The sequence below is a fragment of the Notothenia rossii genome, assembly GCF_949606895.1.
Source record: "Notothenia rossii genome assembly, chromosome: 2".
Classification (NCBI taxonomy): domain Eukaryota; kingdom Metazoa; phylum Chordata; class Actinopteri; order Perciformes; family Nototheniidae; genus Notothenia; species Notothenia rossii.
Window position 1 is genome coordinate 63213272 of NC_136904.1, and position 14960 is coordinate 63228231.

General features: G+C 41.7%; 1 protein-coding gene across 1 annotated transcript in view; it reads left to right on the top strand.

The window, feature by feature from the left end:
• The window catches only part of LOC307030737 (interleukin-10 receptor subunit beta-like), a 32875-nt gene extending 18277 nt beyond the window's left edge, over positions 1-14598 (top strand). The window contains exons 3-7 of the mRNA XM_079667366.1: positions 5716-5894; positions 7385-7539; positions 9260-9413; positions 11321-11466; positions 13112-14598. Coding sequence (XP_079523492.1) covers positions 5716-5894; positions 7385-7539; positions 9260-9413; positions 11321-11466; positions 13112-13255 — 778 coding nt within the window. The 3' untranslated portion in view covers positions 13256-14598. The remainder of the gene's footprint in view (positions 1-5715; positions 5895-7384; positions 7540-9259; positions 9414-11320; positions 11467-13111) is intronic.
• Positions 14599-14960: the final 362 nt, after the last annotated feature.

A 14960-nucleotide genomic window follows, 5' to 3' on the forward strand; every position in this document is an offset into this window, starting at 1 on the left:
CTGCAAACATTGCTGCTACAACCCGCTGCTGCAGATACACGCTTTACAACATCAGGAGGATACGTCCCCAGCTGACCCAGAAATCAGCGCAGGTTCTGGTCCAGGCTCTCGTCATCTCACGCCTAGACTACTGCAACTCCCTCCTGGCTGGTCTACCTGCATGTGCCATCCGACCTCTGCAGCTCATCCAGAATGCAACGGCTCGTCTAATCTTCAACCTTCCAAAATTCTCCCACACCACGCTCCTCCGCTCCCTTCACCGGCTTCCAGTAACTGCTAGAATCCACTTCAAGACACTGGTACTTGCGTACCATGCTGCGAATGGATCTGGCCCTTCCTACATCCAGGACATGGTTAAACCGTACACCCCAGCACGTGCACTCCGCTCTGCATCAGCCAAACAGCTCGCTGCACCTGCACTGCAAGGGGGACCCAAGTTCCCATCAGCAAAAACTCGTGGGTTTGTTATCCTGGCTCCAAAATGGTGGAATGTGCTCCCCATTGAAATCAGGACGGCAGAAAGCTTACACATCTTCCGGCGCAGACTGAAAACTCATCTCTTTAGACTCCACTTCGAGCGATTGAATTACTAACAAAGCACTTATATACTAATAAAAGGGCTGGCTTATCTGAAGCCAGTTGAGTAGCACTTGAAATGTTTGGCTCTATGAAACCTGATGTACTTATATGATTCTGTTTTCTTCAAGGTTGTATCTTCCTGGTCGAATGCACTTATTGTAAGTCGCTTTGGATAAAAGCGTCAGCTAAATGCAATGTAATGTAATGTAATGTAATGTACTGCCAGGTGAAATGACTGTGTTTTTGGGTAGTTTTCCCCATATGAGATACTCACGACCAGGTTCAAGACAAGTGGCTGAGTTACATCTGACTGTCCCAACCTTGGACAAGGACCAGACACAGTCTTCCAATAGGACTCACACAGCTTAGATTGACGCATAACGTGTTTTATGACATTTGTTCCTAATATCAACTCATCGTGCTGCCCTGGGACTACAAGTGTGGGAACCAGAATTTTACAGCCATACACTTCCATTTCCACATCAAACGCACATTTAGGCTTAACACGTAGTCCGCCACATCCAATGAGAACCACATCTACATCAATGCGTTTTTGGTCAGTTATTATTCCAGCTTCTCTCAGTCTCACTTCAGCATTTTCACTAATGCTGCAGGCCATCGAACCACTATCCAACACGCCACCAATCACAGTGTCATTCATCATAACAGGTGTGTAGAAAAGACTGTCACTATTACCAACCCTGTGGATATTCTGATAGACAACAACAGAGCCATCACAAGAGTATTTTATTGAATTGTAAACAGTCTCAGCATCTGACATATCATCAGTGTGGGAGCTAGTGACATGACCTGTACTTCCTCCCTCAGAATACAGGTCCGCTAGTTTCCCTGAGACTGGGAGCCTTTTGTGGGGCAGTTTGGTCTGGTGTGGCCAGGAGCAAAACAGCCAAAGCATAGTCTTCCAGACATACAATGTGAAGTGGTTGTGTGGCTAGCATCATTACAGACCTTGCAGGCAGGCTCTCTGGAACGTTTGCCACTTGAGCTGGGGAGAAACCTCCCACCTTGGGTCGGACGGGCTGTATCATGCTGCTGTACTTTGACCATCATTCCCTGAAAAATGTCCACCATCCTAGAGAGCAGCTTCTCCTCTGACTGTTGGAGATTTTGTGCCAGAATTGGCACAGGAGCATAACATGCAGCAGAGCGGGGCTCGGACACAGCTGGTACGGGAGATGAGGAAGGGGAAGGGGAGTGAAACATATGCGGCTGAGATTGGGGAGAGAGGGACATAGGGCTCGGAGCCTGGCATTGCTCAGGTACTGCTGGCTCTTCCATTAGTGAACTGAGCTGCTCGGAGGTGACAGTGGCAGTGTGACTTTTTAACTGACCGACATTAGCCGTCCTGCCGTTAGCTCTTATCTCCCTCTGATAATCATCAATCCTCAGCTGTACATCACGAGAAGTCAATTCGTGGATTGGTTTGCACTTTAAAACACAGGCAAGTTCTGGATCAGGGCAGTACTTAACAAACATGAGAGCCACCTCATTGTTCATGTCCTCTGTCTGCTTTCCTTGTCTGCGCAGGCCCTCAATGGCTAGGTCAGCGGCTCTGTTCACTCTTATCCAGTAATCTACTGGGCTCTCTCTGTGCTTAAGAATTGTGGCTTAAAAGTCTGCAAGGGGAAGGCATGAGGAAACATCACTGAAATACTGAAGAAGAATGTCATATATCAGTTCTGGTCTATTCTTTACATCAAGCGCTGCATTACTGCGCAGGGCAATCTTCACAATGTCTCTGGCCTTGCCCATCAGATGACTAATTATTTCCTCAGACTGTTCCTGCACCGGAACACCTTGTTTTCTGATGTAGATCTTAATAACATCAATCCAGTCGTGGACTGAGAGTTTGTCAGTACTGTCACCTTTGCATTTCTGAAACTCTCTGTCAGGTTTAACATGTACTGTCACATGTGGGATGTCATGTCTGGTAGTCTCACATTGTGTATTGTTATTCACAGAAGAAGCATTACAATCAGTATTCATGTTTACAACACCAGCTGACATCAGCTTTGCTACAATAGATTCACCGATTTGTGCTCCTAACTGTCCTACCATGTCTGTTAGATGATGAATGGCTTCTACATCACTACCAGGGGTGGAAGTATATGGACCCTCCCTCACAGACACTCTAGCAGGGGTATAACCAGGGCTCTGACCCAACCCAGTATCAGCATAACCATCCGGTTTAGCTGTTGAATGTCCCACTTCCCTACTACTAGCAAGGTCACTAAGCCAAGCACCTCTTCCTTTTGGCAAAATAGGACTTGAAAATGAATTTTCCATGTTCACTGTCGAGACTGTTGATCATAAAATGTACTAGCGTTGTGTTTAACTTTTAAATAAAATGAATTAAGCATACATGGAAAGACACTGAGTAATACACTAAGGACAGGCAATGTAAAACATGAACCCTACAACCACATTCCTTCACAAACTAACCACACAGTAAACTTGAGTGAAGATCAGGATATCAGCACAGCATCCGTGGCGATGAGCATCAAGCTGATCTGGCGATCCGAAGGGTCACGGCACCAGTGTAACGGGTCACAACCGTAAGCGACCTGTTATCGATCAGGAAACACAGCGAAGCATCTAGGTGTCTTTTCTGGCGTTTATTCTGAGAACAAAACACAATATTCTCTTTAAATCCACGCTGCACATCCTCCGCAGCACTCACTTCAATGTCTTCTTTAGTATTTATAGATTAAGAATTGAACAAGAAAATCTTATCAAGTAATCACACAAAAATACAAACACAAACATACCTGAGAACAAAACACAATATCCTCCTTAAATCCACGCTGCACATCTTTACAAAAGAAAAGAAAGGAAGGGTTAACATGTAAACAAAGAAAATGACGCAGATCGCGTCTAATTCCCGCCAAAACCACACCAAAGATATCACAAAAAAATACAATTTTCTATGGTGAAAACCAAACAAAAACGGGTCAACAAGGTACCCAAATTAACACTCAACAACACTCATCACTTCCATCAACCCAAACAGACGGTCCATCACACAAAACCGCAATGATTTGTAACACCTCTCCCAGCACAGCTTACCCTCCGCAGCACTCACTTCAATGTGAGGGGAAAGCGGAAATGACATACAGGAAATAGAAAAAGATGTGCAACGGGAAAGTGTTCCCACCAGAAACATAACTCAAAAACATCAAAAGTAAACAATCTCATAAAAATAAAATTCACAACTCATTATAAATCGTAATTTATAACTATATTTATGTCAACACATTTTTAACTCCGTTACACCTCATCATTATCAGAAAATGATCGTATGGGCGCACACACGGAGCCGTTGGACCCCCCAGAGCGTTGCGTATGCCGTTCTATCCACCTTGGGATCCGTTATCGTTTCCGCAGTTGTTTACTGTCATATTCGGTCGTCCTTGTGTGGCCGAACAGTCTATATGACACTAAACAGTAACGCAAACGACCGTTTTCGTCCTCATGGGGCCGGGGCCTCAGTCAGCACTGATGATGTCGTTGTGTTTCTCTGGAGAGAGCGGTGCGCTACCCTCAGCGTCGCACTTGTCGCCAAGGGTTGCGCTCAAAGTTACAATTATTTCACCTTTGACCTTGTTTACCGCTGACTGTCAACGCACAAACAGATGACTGCTGTATAGCGCCGCAAGCCAGCAGGGGACGTAACCATAAATCCCAAACTAGCTCGCTGTTTTCTCCGCAAGGCTCTGCTACCAACCTTGTGGTGTTTTAACCCTTTCAATATTCAAGGTATGTATTGTCTCTCTACTGTAACAGGCAGTTGCACTGTACAATGACATTCTTACAGTCATATTTTCCCACCTAAGTATTAAGAAACTATACATTCAGACAAACATATAAGATAAAAAGTAGCATAGAACAACATTTTGAAATATAAACTGACATACATTACACAAATAAATAAATAAATAAAGAAGTAGACCGTGCATTTTATCGAAGGTGTGTACAATTCCTGTCCCAGCCTAAAAGTTAATGATGTCCTGCATGCTAAAACTGAAAATAAATAAGATATATAAACAGCAGGGTAGGGTATAGTGTGTAAATATAATTATGCATAAGAATAGATAGATATAACAGTGTGAATATGAATGTAACATACAAAGTGTGCTTTACTTCATAAAAACTGTCCGTCACAAATTGGCTGCCTGTTGTTAGTGCAATGTATGGCAGGCTCACCAACCTTAAATATTAACACAGAGAGGTCAATAAAACACAAACATCGTTGAGATTAATTATTATTCAGTTGCGCAACAACAATAATAATCTTGGAGTACATCACCTGCCGCAGCAGTCAATCGTGGAAATGCCCCCCGAATACCAGAAACAGAGGGCAGATATATACGTTTTCTAAATTACACACAAACATGTTCCCTAACCATGTTTAACGCACACACATTGTCAGGTCTCCTAAACTTGGACATGATGTAGAAAGGTCATCATCTCATGACGTCTTTAGGAGTCTTGCAGGATATGAACAAAAACCATGTACGTCTGCACATGAACGCACATACATTTCCCTTACATTAACCAACACACCAACATCCTTATCGTTTCTTAGGTAATGCATGCTGGATGTGAACCACTAACTTTAGACTTTAACTGTATTATATCTGAGGAAGACCTCCCTTGGAATTCCTCTGACCTTTGCCAATTTACTTAACATGGGTACATATGCTGATAATTGCGGAAGAGGCAATGGAGCCTCTCTGACCTGTGTTACCTTAATAAATAAGCGAGAAACACGCTGTAATAAGGATTCTGCCATAACAGTCTTTTCCAGCACTCCACCAACTAATGTCACTTTGAGTTAAAAAAAAAAAGATGGTGGCGACCAACATTACAAAATCAAGGCTTAAAAACAGTAAGCTTGCTATAGACTGTCCATGTCATGGACAGTGAGGGTTATAACGGTTGAGGTCATGATCAGATATTTCTTTTACAGCAAGGCATACTGCTAGCTTTGTGGGAAGTTACACACAGAAACACAATGACAACTCACACACAGTATCACGCCCACAGCAGTGGTTCATCAAACCTGAAATTTAAATCACCAATGACAAACTAATAATAACATCATTTTGTCCACAGATGCTTAGTGAATTCATACAGAGCGAGCTGTGTGAATATCTCCACCCTTGAATGTGACTTCACCCGCATTCCACAAGTCATATATCAGTTTGGAAAGTATACAGGCAGAGTGCGGGCGCAGTCGGGGACAGAGACCTCCGCCTGGGTGGAAAGTAACAACATTACCTTGGACAGAGACAGTGAGTAGATGCATTCCAACATTTATCAGCAAGTACAGATTATCTGCAAAACATGTCGTGTGAGAAACAATTTTACGATGGATTATTATTGTTAATTGTCCATATAAAATACTGGATAGGAGGGCAGAAATGCAAACGAGAGATGGTTGCAGGTTAAATATACCCCTTTTCCACTGAAATTAGTCCCAACCTCATAGCTGGGGCTAGTTCTCTTCACTGTTAGTTCAACTTTCTAAGTCAGAACCCGTTTGCTTTTCCACCAACAAAAGCACGAGAAAAGCCACATCATGACATCACTGTGTACATCACTGATTATCCCTCTCAATAACAGGGATTACATTCATGCATGGATTTAATAAGAGAACTGAATACGGCTTGAGAAGTCAAATGATTTACAAGGGAAAATAACTCTGGATTTGGCTTTAAGCGCATTTTACAATTTTAAGATACCAATGATTTAAAAAAGGGCTATTCAAGTGTTCGTCCTGGGTAGTTGAATTAGCTTAAAGTATTTTTGGGACCAAATAACGTCACATACATGACATGGATTATGTTGTATCACCGTTTGGGCCCTCAAAAATGCGCTGCAGTGTTTCGCCTCTCATCGACCAGCATTAACCATTTCCTAATGCCAGCTTCCGCTTTAAAGTAGTAATCCAACCACTGTCTGAATTCCAAACCCCTAATGTCCCATGATGCATAATTCCCAATGATTATATATTATTAACTTTTAAATTGACAATATGTAACAACATAGTGTTGTTTGTTTAAGTTTCTCTCATATTTCATGGATGATGTTAGCCCAGCCACCAAAGCCATTCTGAAAAATCAACAACCCAATATAGGGCCAACAAAGCAAAAAGTGCTGGTCTTAATTGTCCTCGAACATTAACCGCGTAGACCTATAGGATATTAATTATTCCCTAAAAAATATTTGATTAAGTATATACTTGTTCCACAATGCTAGCAAATAGGTTGTCATTCAAAGTATGGTGGATATGAAATAATATGTCTCAAGTATCCCTGGATAATATTGCACAGCATTTATAAATCTATTAATAACAATACATACTATTTTTATGGCGCTTTTACAAGTGCTCAAAGACACTTAACATACACATTATGTTCAACAAATGCTCTGTAATAGTGTTCTAGCCACTTTGTGATCTCTGCGCTTCTCCTTTGCAACAACTTTGAGCTTTTGGCATGAGTTATTGTTGCTCCACTCAAGCCTCTGAGGTACCCGGACCCCGGTTCTTGGTGTCTTGAGTGTTGGTGCCGCAGTTAAAACTGTTTTTGGGGTCGAGAGCCGGCGCCACAGAATTGGAAACACGAAAATCGGCCCTGGAACCGCCTAGGTGGAAAAGGGATAATAGGGGTGGTGTGAATTTATAGAAGAAGAGCTAGAGTGACTTTTGTTATGAGGGGTGAGTTTGCTTTTCCCAGGGAGGCTATATCGTTGTCATAACTCTTCTCCATCTCTTCCTCAGCCTTCATCACTTCACCCAATGTCTCTCTCCTCTCCAATGCTGCTGCCATCGAGGTTATCATTCAAGATCCAGTGTTCAGGATCTCTTCACTCAGAGCGCTTTACAGCTCAGCTACCTACAACATCACCTACTGGCAGGACGGCCAGAGGCAAAAGGTGTGATGAACTCTTTAGGTGTGGTTTCAGGGTTTCCCACACATAGACTAGGGCCCAGGTATATTAACAGCCGCCCAAGTATATTTTGCGATATTTATTTTAAATGTTTTTATTCGTCCGCGATCACGACGCCCTCTGCGATCGATTTACTTGTGGACAATGATCCCTCGCTCTACGCCTCCTGTACCCAGTCCCTGACTTTCCCGATGGCCTGGCCTGTTAAGTGGCCTGCCTCACACAGGGTGACTGGCTGTCTACATGATGTGGCCTGCCGACACGGCCACTGTCATACAGATCATAAATCAAAGCCCTTGGTTGGTCTCTGTGTGTCATTCAAGCTCGGGATAACCTCAGCTCAGGTGAGGTAAAGGACTCTTTGAGTGTTAGATGGTTAACTTAGTCTAAGTTCTCAGCTCGTCTCAAACGGTTTGGTCACCATTTATGTAAACACATAATCCATTTGAGAGGGTAGTGATTAGTAAAGTATGCATGAATAAAAAAACTAGGTGAAAAAAGGTAACTTTTAAAACTTGTTGAGAGCTAAAACTAGTCTTTGCTGCTGCCTCAGAAAGGAGATGAGGGAGACAGGAGAGGCTGATTCAGGAGCACAGACTCACTCACAACTATAAATGAACCAAAAATAAATAAATAAACAAGTTTCAGTGTTTTTCATATTGGATATGGTATGTTATTGGTTATGGCCATGATTTGATGATTATTAAAATGTATACAGTTCTGTTTCATATAGGTGTTTCCATAGATCTAGTCTCTTTATTTCCCCCTCAAAATGCAACAGATTGATGCATTTAACTCCAAAATAAAAAAATCTTACCGGGGGAGCATGCCCCCGGACCCCACTAGAGAATTTGAGGTCCACCCCCACTTAAAATCACATGGATAGGTTCCTCAATACATTTACAATTTTTTTTAAATAGTAACCCATGTCCATATGTTTATTTTGTGGGTAGTAGATTTAAACTATAGGGCTATCACTATGGGCCCATGTACCTGTTCGCTCTGCCATCGCGTGAAGGGTCTGCTAACAAGCCACCAACAGAAAAGTTAATGTTAATGTTGTTGCACGTCACAAAGGCATGTCACCTCGACCGTCCCCCCCTCCCCCCCCCCCCCCCCCCCCCCCCCTCGTTACCACCACGCCCCCAAGTATATTTCAGATCTGTGGGAAACACTGGGTTTGTTTAGATCTCAAAAGGTTCCAATGTGGCACACTAGAGCAACGCATTATAAGTTATTTCTATAGCATTCAGAGCATGGGGTGAACAGAGGGGGGGGATAAGAGTGCAGCATGGTTATCAATCAATCAATGTTTATTTATATAGCCCAATATCACAAATGTTACATTTGTCTCAGTGGACTTCACAGTTTGTACAGAATATCAGTATGACAATACGACACCCTCTGTCCTTAGACCCTCACATCGTACAAGGAAAAACTTCCAGAGAAAACCCACAGTTTAAAGGGAAAAATGGGAGAAACCTCAGGGAGAGCAACAGAGGAGGGATCCCTCTCCCAGGACGGACAGACGTGCAATAGATGCCGTGTGTAAATTGAAAAGATAATACATTTGCAACATAGGTAGTCCAAATGTTTGGAAATGCATGTGTGTATAATAGGAAGATGAATTATCTGTGACCTCTGTAGTGTCCTGTAGCCGCTGCACACCTCCACCCTCCTAAACACTCCTCTGCTTTTCCTACAGACCAAGAACATGAGCAACATCCTGCAGAACCGGGTGGTTCTCAGTGAACTGGAGCCCTGGACCAGGTACTGCGTCCAGGTCCAGGTCAGCACCAGGACGAGGCCCAAACACCTCAGCCAGCCCAGCACCGCTGTTTGTGAGAGCACCACCATCGGTACGCTCTTTACTGGATTGATTCATTTCTAAAAACACAGTGGGGGAAATGCTGGTAATCTTTTAATCTGCCTCATCGACATCAAATATTTTGTTCTTCTAGCTCCTCCATGAGGTTCACATTTCTGGTTCTTACTGACTGAAAAAAGATTTCCATTACATTTCTGAAACTCTTGCTCCCTTCAGGATGTAGAAAAGTAAAATGTCTGATCCCTGAATTTCCCTCTTTGCCAATACAATGGCAAATATGAAGAACATCCCAGCTGCACGATATCATAAAAACGTGCGATATGCGTAACATTGTTGAATGTTGCGATGACGTTGTCACTTGCGATAAATCATCAAATACTTACATCTACAGTGTTAACGTGGAGCTGTTGATCAGAGTTTGAAAGCTAGAGTGAATAAGTGAGTTTTGAGATATTTTTTGAAGGATTCAAGAGTGTTGGCCTGCCTTGGGGGGGGCTGCAGCTTTGTCCTGATTGGCTGTAGTAGGTTAGCATCTGAGGTTAACTGAGGTAGAGGGGGCAAGGTTGTTGATGGCTTTGTTGGTGAGAAGTAATATTTTGAAGTCAATCCGGTACTAATACTCGCAATTCAACTGCAAGTAGTTATAGTGTACAGGGACGGACTGGCCATATGTGTGTTCTGGAGGATCAGCATGCATTCATTTGTAATAATGTTTTCCTTTAGGCGTCATCATTTAGGTTGCACACTGAGAGGGATCAGAGGGCGACAGGGCTAATAAAAACGTTTCCTTCCATATTTGCCACTTAAAGATAGCTTCTTTTATGCTATCAGTTACAGTAAGTGTATGTACACGCGCTTATTGCTCAAATCTCAACCAGGGCAATACGGCCGTGCCCAGAGTCATCTGATTTGCCAGATACACTATATAGACAAAAGTATTGGGACACCCCTCTTCATCATTGACTTCAGGTATTTCATTCAGTCCCATTGCCACAGGTGTATAATATCAAGCACCTAGCCATGCAGTCGGCCTTTACAAACATTTGTGAAAGAATGGGTCGTTCTAAAGAGCTCACTGAATTCCAACGTGGTACTGCAATAGAATGCCAACGTTGCAACAAGTCAGTTCCTGAAATGTCTTCTTTCTTAGATATTCCACGGGGGGGAGAGAGTGCTGAGGCGCATGTGCGTAAAAGTGGCCAAAGCTCTGCTGACTCAATAACTGCAGAGTTCCAAACCAGCTCTGGCATTAATATCAGCACCAGAACTGTGGGAGCTTCATGGGTTTTCATGGCCGACCAGCTGCATCAAGCTGTACATCACCAAGCACAATGCCAAGCGTTGGATGGAGGGGTGTAAAGCATGCCGCCACTGGACTCTGGAGCAGTGGAAACGTGTTCTATGGAGTGACTAATCACGCTTCTCTATCTGGCCGTCTGAAGGACCAGTCTGGGTTTGGCGAATGCCAGGAGAACGTTGCCTGCCTGACTGCATCGTGCCAACTGTAAAGTTTGGTGGATGAGGGATATGCTATGGTTGTTTTTCTGGGGTTGGCCTGGGTTCCAGTGACGGGGATTCTTAGTGCTTCATCTTACCAAGTAATTTTCAATTATTCTATGCTTCCAACTTTGTGGTAACGGTTTGAGGATGAACCTTTCTGTTCCAGCTGACTGTGCCCCACAAAGCAAGGTCCACAAAGGCATGGTTGGATGAGTTTTGGTGTGGAAGAACTTGACCTCATTGTCTGACCTCAGAAATGATCTTCTGGATGAATAGGCAAAAATTCCCACAGACACACTGCAAAATGTTGTAGAAAGCCTTCCCAGAAGAGTGGAAGTTGCAATGACTGCTTCAGATCTAAAAGCATTTTGTGTCAAAACATTACATCATCATTAGAAACGTGCTAATCCCAGCTGTGTTTCTCTGCTTCTTTTGCAGATGAAGAGGCTCCTTGGGTGGCAGCCGTGGTGACGTTTGTCGTCACGGCGATGGCAGTGGCTCTGGTGGTGATTGCGGTGGTGTATCGGAAACACATATCCCGCTTTCTCTGTCCAAAAGACGAACTGCCTCGGCACTTTAATGAGGTGTGTATGTGTATTTTTTAACCTTTTAATAATACATGAACAAATATTTTGGTTATCAATCTCAATATTCTAATTCATCAAATACATGTAGTGCATTATAAAAGTACAATATTTGCCTCTGAATTGTGAATTGTAGTGGAATAGAATAGTAAAAGTTGCAGGACATGTAATTACAAAAGTAAAGTACCTTACATTTTTTACACTTACAAGTAATTAAGTAAATATAATAACTACCAGTCCAGCACTGCTCAACTATTTTCCCTTCAAACCCTGTTATGTCTTTGCTCATGAGGCAAGTAACATGAAATTGCAAAATGTCCAAAAGAAATGGCATACTCACTCCCTCTGTGCACATGTGTATTTGTCAGAGGTGGAAAAAGTTTTCCGATCTAGTACTTCAAATTTGAAGTAACAGAGTGTAGGAATAGTGTGTTACAAGTACAATTCCTGCATTCAAAATGTTCCTCAAGTAAAAGTAGATAAGTATCAGCATTAGGGTTGCAAAGGGGCGGAACATATCCGGTAAATTTCCGGAAAGTTTCCGGAAAGTTTCCATGGGAAGTTAAGCTGGGGAATTTTGAAAATATTCAATGCAAAATTAAACAAAAAACATGAAATTTCAAATAAAAAAATGTTTTTAAGTAGAACAGAACAAGTTTTAATTATTTTATTGAACAATTATTTATTTCATTGAAGAACGAAAACAGGAATGTTGAGTAAATATTACTCATCCCCCCCAACCCCACTCATTAAAAAATGAACAAAAATGCTCCCCCCATCCAAAAATCCCAACAAAGTCCCATTCAAAATGTTAAATGAAAAGAAGTGGCTTCATTTGTCTTGTGCTTTGGGCTCAAAAGTGTGATCCGGTCTTCTCGAAATCATCTGTGCATTTGATGGAGGAATGCACAGTGCCTGTAGGGGTGTGGTCTCAATAGCCATGCAGTAAGCAGTGTGCATGGATATTCAAGTGTACTTGAATGGCATCTGTTTGTTTTAGTCAAGATTATGCTAAAATATACTTTTCCCAACTATATTTAAGTTCTCTATGAAGAGCCAATCTTCAATTTAGAAAATTCCCAGTTTATTCCCATAAATTCCTGTTTATTCCCATGGAAAGTTTCCATCTTTGAAAAATCCCGGAATTTTGCAACCCTAATCAGCATCAAAATATACTTAAAGTACCAAAAGTAAAAGTATTCATTATGATTGGCCCATTCCAGAATAATATGAAATGTTTTATAACGACTGATCATTACAGTGTTATCAAAGCTTGTAAAGGTGCAGCTAGTTTGAATGACTTTGTATACTGCAGGGTAGCTTGTGAAATTACTCAAGGTGGAACTAAAGTCTGATTTAACAGTCGATTATATTTCAAATCATTTATCCAAATCTGTAAATTAACTAAAGGTATTAAATAAATGTAGTGGACTAAAAGTACACAATTTACCTCTGAACTATAGTGGTGTAGTAGTAGTAAAACATTTAAATACTCAAGTAAACTACAAGTCCCTCAAAATTGTATTTAAGTACAGGACTCTAGTAAATCTACTTTGTTGCCACTTTATGCCACTGGTATTTGTTCAGTAAGAGTCTTTAGCCAGATATTTAACACAAGTTCCTTCCCTTTCCTCCCCCCCCTCAGGACCTGACGAAACGCCCTAACTCGTCCTGGTACATAGCCATAGCCGAGGAGATCTTCCACCAGGTGAGCATCATCCCAGACAGCAGTGTCCTGGAGGCAGAGCGCCCTCTGGAGGCAGAGCCGCCTCACAACACACAGACATAGAAGCAGTGGGGGGGAACCGCAGAGACAATGAAGAAGAGCTGATCTGCAGTCAGGTGAGACTGTAACAGATTATCAGCAGGGACACTGAGAAACAGTGGAATCATGGATTCTTGCCTGACATCAGAGTTTGAGCACATTTTCCAGGAGTCCCATATGAAACAGTGAAGATGGGACATGGCAGAGCGACAGGAATGATAGCTCATCCTGCTGATGTTTTTCATGTGATGGAAAGGTGTAATGATGCCCTCATTTCACCTCATGCTGGTACCCACACAAGTATTCATGCTGCCATGGTCAGGGTCGGGAGGATTATTTAAAAAAAAAAAAAAAAGAAGTAATTGCTAGTTAACTATACACGTTGTATTAAGTAACTTCATCTGGGTATTGAAATATTAAAATAATGTAACCCGATTGATGCTTTCCGTTACTCTTGGATTACCTAATTGTCAAATACAGGCTAATAAATAAAAGAGAAAATAAATAAATATAAGATTTCTTTTACTTAAAGGTGGGGTAGGTAAGTTTGAGAAACCGGCTCGAGATACACTTTTTGTTATATTCCATGGAATGCTCTTAAGCACGACCAATAATTTTAGCCAGCCCGGTTAAATTAACTGGATGGCCTACCTGCCTGTCTACCTGCCTACCCTCCCCTTCCATCTGTGCACAAACTTATCTCGTGCCCTCATTGGTCATGTGTGCGTTCGTGTGTGTTGGAGGAGGGACTCTGTAAGGAAGTGGCAGATCTTTTCCGGCTGTGTATTTTCAAATTCTAGCGCACTCGAGCTGGTTTCTTCAAAATTACGTACCCCACCTTTAAGTTTATTAAGTAAAACAACAGAACTATGAAACCTTAGAAAAAAAATAAACCTACATAGTTAGTATGAAAAATGATTTAATTTGATGGAAAAGCTGTCTTTCATGAAGCATATTAAGGCAGTAGTCTATGCATCTTAATCATAAGAAGTGGTTTTATAAACAGAGGGTCTAACAGACATGTTGTATCAGGAGCATCATTCCACTGACAAACCTACAAAGCAAACACCACTCGCTGCACATCATTCCATTACAATGATCTGTTCATCCCCAAGCCTTGCCGTGGTGCTATAAGAACCAACATTTACCATGTGATGTAAAACACTGCATAATCTGTCGTTCAATGGGCATCACATTTTGTGAAACATTCATAGTTTTAATATCCCTTATCGTGGTAATAGGAATTGTATTTTTATGGTGAACGTTGAAAACTAAATGTGAAAGTGTATTTGTCTCTTAAAGTTAGCTAAATGTTTACACTTTATTGTTGTACTCAGTTCCATTTGAATAAAGTATTTTTGAACTTGTGCTATGAGTTGTTGTGTTGATTGAAAAGAAACAATACACAGAAACGTTAAGAGTCGTTCATTAAATGGAATTCAAATAAATGACCTGTATTACTGAAATATGAGGGGGAAAACATGTGATAATGAGCAACTGTGGTAGCTCATTATCACATGTCAATATTTTTACTCAATGGGTTTTCTTTGAACTTAGAATCCTAACATTTTTAATAATAATTTTGTGTCCGACATGGTTGTTCTACCAAAAAAAAGTCCCTTATTCAGAAGTCGAGAACCTATGCAAGTTTTATTTTTGAAATGTTATTGAACATGTCTCCTAATGCACTGAATAGTCCATTCTCAGTCTTATGGCGCATTTCCACTGC